This window comes from Schistosoma haematobium, chromosome 1, assembly GCF_000699445.3.
Source record: "Schistosoma haematobium chromosome 1, whole genome shotgun sequence".
In the NCBI taxonomy this organism is placed as follows: Eukaryota; Metazoa; Platyhelminthes; class Trematoda; order Strigeidida; family Schistosomatidae; genus Schistosoma; species Schistosoma haematobium.
Window position 1 is genome coordinate 61,241,533 of NC_067196.1, and position 8,916 is coordinate 61,250,448.

The following is an 8,916-nucleotide window of genomic DNA, read 5'->3' on the forward strand; positions in this document are numbered from 1 at the left end:
TGAATGTCTTAAGTTCCATTTAGTTCGCGGTGGCTATTACTGCCTGTTCTCCACATTTTTCCGCATGGAGAGTGGAAGTAATTACGGGTGACAGCCTTTTCTTGTGAGTGATACCAACAGACACATCATCTTGCTATCAGTGCTTTTGAAAGTTATCGTCTGTTACTTCAACCTCAAGACCTCTCCCTGTATGTAATGCTGACATCTGAAGTCATGATTCTTCTAGTTTAGACCTTAGGGTAGGAGGCTTTGTTGTGCATTGACCTTTGAGGTCTGTTAGCTCTTCCAACAGGATTTGTTGGAGTGATTCGTACGTCAAAAACAGATCGCATGTATGGGGTATGACTAGGCGTTACCTATAAGACTTTATCTGCTATTCCGACCACATTATCCAAATCTCGAGGCTAACAGGAAGAGCAAAAGATTTGTCTTGCTGTCTTTGTTGAGCGCCACATCTAGATTTCTCTTAGAAAGTGGTCGACAACCTTGTAAGGTTCAGTTAATTCACTAGAGTTAAGAAGGGTAAGATGTTGACTTGTCTACACTATTTATAGATCACCAAGCAAACAAAACAGACAATGATGAGCAAGAGATGGTATTTCTCGTCTCTGCAAATTATAGACTAAAACTAACGAATAATTACAATGTAAAAGTTTCCATTTTCTCCAACTACTGTAACTGGTCTACGCATGTTTATTATTGAGGTCAGAGGTGATTTACTGACATCGATTTTTCCGATTTCGCAATCAAAGAATTTATCTATAATACTATAATGCACTGATCGATGTTTTGGAAAGGTCAATATGAATCAACATAATTCTTAAAATCTGGCTATGTAATCTGTAAATCGGGACAATGCTACTTAAAGTAATCCACTTATTAACTATAATGAAAGTAGTCGATCAATCCTATATAGCAGTGTGCTACCGTGATATTGTTTTCATCGATGATAATAAGAGAAAACCAATGCAAAGATCTCTCATTTAAAATTGCATTATCGAAAATTATCGATTTTTAGAGAGATGTCGCTGCTTCCAACAAATAATCGACGAATTATCACTTTCTCGTTGATATCGCAGGGTTTTTCACTAAAAAACTAAATTAAAATAACTGCTGTTGCTAAAATGTTGCAAGAGTATAAGCTGAACTTTATTAAGCTCCATTCAAAGGATCCCTTTGATATGCTATTCTAACTCGTAAAATGTTAAAAGAAAACATAAACATGGTCTTTAAGAATGTACATCCTGAGTAACTAACTCCAATTAATCAAACCTAAAATTAAACTGCTAAAAGCTTGTGAGACGATTTAAACATGGCAACTTTCTGCTTGAATAATAAATGTTACGAAACCTTTCGCAGTTTCAAATTACGCCTATGGATCAATCAGACCTACTGAAAATACTTAGGTAAAGTTAATGTTGAATAAGTCGAAGAGGTTCGATTGTTAGATAACTGATATTCACCAAGGTAAAACAGTTGTGTTTTTTTAGTGTTTTACTACTCAATCCTAATAGCCTCGGTGAATTAATGGTAATCCTGTATATTCAGTATATTAGCTTCCGAATGAATTAAGAGAAACAACTATTTTGTGCCGATGACCAGATTTCTAATATGTTGATTAACATACTGTGATTCGAAAACGATCGGTCTATTTCTAATTTTAAGAGGATCTAGTACTAAATCTTCAATTTTGTTTCATTCATAAATTAAATACGTTAAAATAGAAATAGGTATTTAAGCAGAAATTTCCAAGAAAGCCACCTAGCGAACTAAGTAACTGCCAAAAACTTAATTAACTGAGGATACTGTTTCTATTATCCTAAGCCTTTTAAGAAGAATCTGAAGTTTAAGAATAAAACGATTTCTAGAAAATTTAATGATAATCCTTAGAATAAATAAATATCCGGGATATTTTGTTGGTAGAATTTTAGAAAATACAGTTTGTGACTGGAAAAAGGTCCAAAAGTCATGATTTTGAACAGAAGTAATTTGACGTAAGTAAACTATTTTACATTAATTAAAAGGCAGTTTAATAAAAGCGAAATTATAGTAATTTATAAACGGTGGAGTCAGTATAATACACACGGGAAAATTCTAATTTCAATCCATTTACTATCAAAGTAATCAACCAAAATCATGTTTTTAGATTTGGTTTTGAACCACATCATTTGTGACTATCCGGATGCCTAAGTGGAATTAGATGAAGGTGGACTCGAACATAAGAAATAAAGGGAAGAAGCTATGTGAACCAACCACTTAACCGCTGGTTTAAATAATTTTTTTGTAAAACAAATCGTCTAGATCGTGAGTTTGTGCACGAAAAGCTTAGTTTAAATCAATGTTATAAGGAACACAAAAAAACCGAGAAGTTCCGTTGAACTTACAGAAATTAGGAACAAATCATCACTAGTCTTAAGATAAAAAACTAAGCGGAAAAATGATTCATAAATCAAAAGAAACGCTTTATAAATGAATAAATTCATATGAAAACGAGCTTGATTACCAATATCTTTACAAGTAACTTTCCTCCTCGGATGCTGAATACTACAGAAGCACTAAGGAATGAAATAAGATTTCTTTTCTGTTTGTTTTTCCTAGGATGCATCAACAAGGTTTTCATCATAAAGATATATTTCTTCGTGTAGTTACTTTGGTTTCTAAATATATCTTTAAAGTTGCTCATGATAAAATCAAAAGTATGGTGTGGTTGAGTTACTATGCAAGACTGACGCACTAGAATAACTATTTGATAACTTAACTACACTTAAAAAACGAGAATTTCATATAATTAGACATATTTATTAAAAATCAGTTTCATGTTAGATTTGGGTATTAAAGGACAACATGCTAATACATAAAAGAAGTTGGTGGTTATAAGTTATTACCCAAATAATCTAAGCAGTCTTAAAAATATCAGATTGAGAAGTCAAAGCAATGGAACTAAAAATATTTTCACAAAGCCCATAGTTTTTTCACGGCTGAAATAAATCCTATGTCATTAAAATTGAAATATAAAAGGCCAGCATAACCGCAACCAGCCATAACTTTCCATAATGTGCGTAATATAGGCATCAGTGCAGGACCATAACGACGTTCAAATGCATAGTCTTTGATGACACCGTCAAATCCCCTAAAGTGTACATGAAAAATTACCGTTACAATCTTTAATTTACGCATATTTTAATTCAATTACATAAGATGGTAGTTAACATGAAATTTAGTTGAAAATATATTCAACAACAGATATATAAAACATGAGTTCAATATTCAAAAACAATATATGGTCTGTAACAGAGATGTATGGACCCAGGTTGCCATATCACATTAGCATAACAAAAGATTACCAAGATAAGTAGCACACAAGTTGAAGTAATAATTATATCAATGATATTGAGGTCTAAATATAGAAATGATTCTAAGGAAATGAATGTATGGAGGAATATTGAAAGTTTAAATCTACAGGGTAAGATAGAGAATTAATGCACATGTGTCACTTTAATTAATTTCCAACCAAGTCACCTAGTATTTCTAATTTCTGACTGCAATTATCACGTGAACCTCAACCAGGTAGTTCGCATCTATCCACATGGCTAGGTTCAAAAGTTGGTGACTTCATAGGCTGACTTCAGGTCATCACTGAGCCGCCCCTAGTTCTATTCTAATCAATTCCTACTCCAGTAAGAATTGCGTACGTAGATATTTGGGGATACGTAGCATATTTCCCATCCACCTCAGTCGATGAAGGTTCATAGCGTTACTACCGTCATTGCCATCTCACCCTAGCACCCTACCTTTAACATCAGCCTTGCTTACTACGTTGTTTCATCGTACACCAGCAAGGGTTTGAAGACACTTATGAAAAAATATGCAAGATTCTTGAATACATATGAAAAAAAGATAGTAATTACAAAACTTTAATAGATAAGACATTAGTTTTGAAAAATGACAACCGTGCAATCAAACTTCAATGAAGGATTTAATTTGTCATAAAAATTCCCTAAAGGTACATTACAATAGGGATATCAGATAGTACAGCATATAAGGAATGAGTTATTCTGCTGTAAGCACAATAGCTCGCAGTATGAATATGTTACCATAAGTTACCGCACTTTACATCAAAAGACCAAATGGGAGTTGATATGAAAATCAAAGGAGTAAAAATAATGGTATTTTTCCTAATATTTACAGTATTCTAACGCTAATCGAATAGTGAATAAAACTACCTTTTAGGAAAAAATGAGCGTCGAATGTACATACAGATGATTAGTGAACTACTCATGCCATACAATCTATGGAGTAATATATCATGAATCTTACCAAAAATATAGGTGAGTGAAATTAACTTTTAACTTACAAGCTAATACGGTTTTAAATTATTACAAACATCTACATTATAAATTGAACACAGTGAAAGAACTACTTTTACATAGCACCGAGTATCATACAAATTACCTAAACAACCAATGTACCTCTATATGGAAAGTTAATGTCGTTTATTCTGAACAAACGGGTAGAGATAGATGTCCAAAAAGTCAACTACTTTCAGCTCAAGTCAGGCGATGATAAAACATTCTAATATTAATACTTCGCTAATGTTGTCAAAAATTTCACTCCGAAGATGTAGAGTAACTACAAAAATTGGAGCATGAGGCATATGACATTATTTCACAAAGTGTTCAGTAAATCAGTTGATACAGTGTCCAGAATAATACAGAAATAATCGCAAAGGCATTTATATAAGACATAATTATATGCTGAATATACTGAGAACAAGAGAACAAAAAAACCATGTTGCTGATTTGGTTCCACGGGGCGGAGGTTAATGTGATATTTTATGCTGAAAATATTAAACGGTATCCAAACGTATGATAATGAATAATGTGATTACTAATAGTGTTACTGATTAGTAATTCATCAGCAGATCATTGCTTTTGATTAATACTTACAGAATTTGAATGACATGACTCAAAATCGTTTGCAATGGCGCAGGGGCATCCACTCTTTATGTTCCCCCAAATTCTAATTTTCTGAATTCTTCATGTCCCTTTCTTTTTTCTCTTTCCAAATTTATTTCATTGGATTATACTTGTTGAATAACATCTTCAAACCCTAATCTTTCCGATTACTGCTTATACTTTTACTACCTCTACTACTATGGGATTTAAATCGACAATTGTATCTCTGTGCTAATGTGGTATGGCAACTCGAACTGATGTACGTACGTACGAAGTTCTACGTCATTTGATGACTGACTGACCGACCACAGTTTAAAAACTGATCGTAGTTCCGCAAATGTACACGGTAATTACCTACATAAGACAACAGCACCAACGCGATTCAAACCCGTTGGCATCCGAAATGCTGATGAAGGAAGATCCGATAAATTACTACAAATTCAAGAATTCTGTCGGGTTGCACCTCAGGTACTCAGAAGGAATCGAGTCCTTCGAAATGAATACAATATTGTACAACAACCCAGTTATGAGCGAAGTGTATGGATGTAAACGAGGCAATAATCGAAACAAGTGGTAGTTGTGCATAAAACCAGCATTTAAGTCTAAGCATCAACACAAATAAAGAATGTCAACCACGGTAAACGGTTTGAATATTTAATATAAAGAGGCTATTTGCTCACAAAAGTAGTTGATTCTGAGCAAAAACAAAGGATTAATAAGAGATCTTAGTGATAAAATTTTCAAAGCCACCAAATCTCACATAAGAAGTTACTTAAAAACCACAAAGTTTTACAACAGGAATGCACATAGATAAGTGGATAGGATTTCAGAACTCACCAGTAGGAATGCATGGAAACAGCAGTCACTACTATAAAATTCATCATAGGGGTATCCATATATAGTGCGACTGGATATAATGGCAACATGCTTGCAGCTAGAATACGTTCAAATGTCCAGTGGTATGATGGTAACAGACCGGTTCTCTGAACAGCTGGTGCTGTATAGTAGAAATACAAATAAATAAGTGGTTTTGAAGGAGCAAATGCCCAGTCCAGAACAGTAGTTAAAACTCATGAAGCAATTGTCATTAGGATTGTAAACATGAAACAGACTATTAACCTACTGTTTCCCTCAATTTCTTATTTAAATTTAACATGAAAATATGCAACCTAATATTCGCAAAAATTTTTTACCAGCTTTATGTAGCCTATATAAAATGCAACCACTTTGCTGTTGGACTCAAAATTCAATAACATTGTACTCAACTATCTAAAAAGCTCAATAGCAAAAAGCGACTTCACATTGCCCCGTCATTTTTTGTCGAAACTCGCGATAACATTTGAATACTAAAATTTAGGTACAAACTCACTTATATAGGTTTGAATAAATGAGGTTGACATTTAAGCTAATTGGTTTACCGAATTTATGCAGTAGTTTAATTAATTTGAGTAGTATTCATTTCGTAGCTACATCATACCCAGGCAACATTGAAAGAATACAAACGATTGAACACTTCCAAGTTGAACTTCTTTACTTTGGAACAATGACTGCTCTGACCATTGTTATATCTGTGGCTGGTATTGTGACTTACTCTGACAAACAACATGCACTGAGGAAATGAAATGAAGTCATAATATCTGAACCGGAAATCTGTGCCCAATCTCGATATAGCTTACTCAGTACTTTTGCCACGAAGTCTCGTATGGAAACTAAATGCATGTAGCACAATCATGTTTTTGTGTTTAGAAGACGTTTCATAGTCATATAGTAGCATGAACCAGTTTGGTATACAATAAACATGATAAAGTTATTATTAAACGTTAACTGTTTCCCTAAGCTCAGATAAATAACCATCCTAATTCTTTGTATGACCATAGATTTAGAAAGTAAGTCGTCTGTATCACAACATAACCGTTTAAAACTTGCTTGAGGGGTTAGGCAATAACAACTGGCTTTCATCTCATTAATACCATAAGAAAGGAGACTTAACGAGGCACACCAGCTTCTTTAATTATGAGGATATTTTAAAGGAAAATATTCACAGTGATTGGCAGGACTTCATACTGAAAGGGATAATCAGAGAGCATAACATTGTTTTCTTACAAAAGCGGCTCCAGATCTCAAAAAAGAATGAGGAAATGAGGGATAACTTTGGGAAAATACGGGTAATACAGGCTATTAATTGATTGACATTAACTTAGGCGGCTTTGCAACTAAAACGGACTCTTACTCGAGGCGGAGATTCAATAAATTCATACCTTGGTGATCAACTTGTTTAAATTTACACACCGGCGAATGATACGAGTTACTCATGATAGAGCAATCACCATGTTATTACACTGTCGTACCACATAATAAGAGTTTATAACCCCTGAATTAGAAAAGCAGAACTTAGTGCTGACCTAAAGTACGTCTGTAATCCAAAAAATATGGGACAAGAAATATGATAATTTTTAATTTAAAGACCATGTAATCCTAACTTTACATTACCAGTTCCAAGTTTATTAGAATTCAAGGCATGATTCTGAGTGATAGGGCGACAAATTGGCACAATACTTCTAGCAATCAGTCGCGTAGAAAGTAATCTACATTGGTAGGAGTATGCTAACATCTTGAACGACGCTCAGTCCTCAATTAGCGCGGTGAAACTCGGTTTCATATTCAAATTGTCGTAGGAAGAGAAGAAGGAATGGAATGTGTCCGTGAATTTGTAGTCCGTCTGCCTTTCAATGTTGAATATGTGTTGAACATCTAGCATTTTTCGTTTATTTGCTGAGTAAACGCAGCATATGAGAGTATAATTTACATTGAGATATTTCATTTCAAGACTGGTCTTCTAATCTTCTGTTTTTTTTCATCCGTTAAGCTGGGAAGCGTCACGTTAGAGTGTACACAAAAGATAGTAAGATCAGCAAAACTGGGCTTCCCTCGAAAATCGTATAAATATACGCAGCAATGATGCATTAAATAAATAGAAAGATGCTCGGAAACTTCATGATGCAGATGAGCCGGTTCACTCTTTTTAATACTGAAAGTCAACTCACTAAAACCTGTTTTTTTCAGGTTTAAATCACATTTTTCTGGAAACTTGGTCTTTCCTCCTGGTTGCAGACATCGATTCGTAACTATGCGTCGTCATTAAATTAGCGAGTCCCAGATTGTGTCTACTTGGGCTTAAAGTGTATTCACAAACAAAACGAACTGAATATAGTACAGAACCCCATATGATTCGTTCTACTTTACCCGGATTTTTAGATAGCTATCAAGCTTACCACTTAACGTTTATGTTTACCTAAAATTAGTAAAAATGTAAAGTAGTGGGCATGCTTCCTCAATAGATTGCCGAAATCTAAAGTAGACAAACATAAAATACGTAAATCAAATGGCTACAGCTCGAAAACATGAACGTTAGTTCTGCGAAAGATGCATGTCTCGTACTCAACTTCTTAGGTGATTTCCCTTTTGAGATCAACTATGGCAATGAAAACCGTAAAACATGACTAGCATTCACCGGAAGACGTGAATGTTTTCCGGCAACTAGACAAACTCGATAAGCTCTAACACAAATTTGAGGACCTCGGAGTGCCGTGACGCTTATATTCATTTTGTTAAAAGCACATTAATTAGCATATCTTCCAACATTTCGGTTCGTTCATTCCAGTTCACGTTCACCCATGATCCCTTCGTATCCGGTGTTAATCATTCCGACTTTGACGTTTAAGTCTCTGATCAACATGATCAGGTCATTTTCTCGGCACCTCTTTACAATCGACTGTACCTTCTTGTAAAACAGATCTTTTTAATTTTGTGCACACAGTACTGCATAGCATTTATTGCAATACCCTAATCCTTTGTTTTTAAGAGGGCTTGGTGACCTTGGATCCAGGAGATTCTCATTCTATAAGTACCATCCACACTGCTTTGAACAACATCAGTGAAATCCTTGTGTATGTTAAGCATT

General features: G+C 34.4%; 1 protein-coding gene across 2 annotated transcripts; it reads right to left on the reverse strand.

Annotated features, from left to right (window-relative positions):
- Positions 1 to 1,972: 1,972 nt before the first annotated feature.
- MS3_00001777 (uncharacterized protein) lies at positions 1,973 to 7,684 on the reverse strand. 2 transcript variants are annotated; one of them, XM_051209267.1, is made up of 3 exons: positions 7,446 to 7,684; positions 5,793 to 5,952; positions 1,973 to 3,130 (listed from the first exon to the last, which is right to left on the reverse strand). In XM_051209267.1, the coding sequence occupies exons 1-3, from the start codon at positions 7,564 to 7,566 to the stop codon at positions 2,953 to 2,955; spliced, it is 459 nt and encodes a 152-aa protein (XP_051074708.1). In that variant the 5' UTR covers positions 7,567 to 7,684; the 3' UTR covers positions 1,973 to 2,952. The 2 variants fall into 2 exon arrangements, with proteins under 2 accessions (XP_051074708.1, XP_051074709.1); XM_051209268.1 differs by lacking the exon at positions 7,446 to 7,684 and adding an exon at positions 7,214 to 7,445 and having other exon boundaries at positions 2,779 to 3,130.
- Positions 7,685 to 8,916: the final 1,232 nt, after the last annotated feature.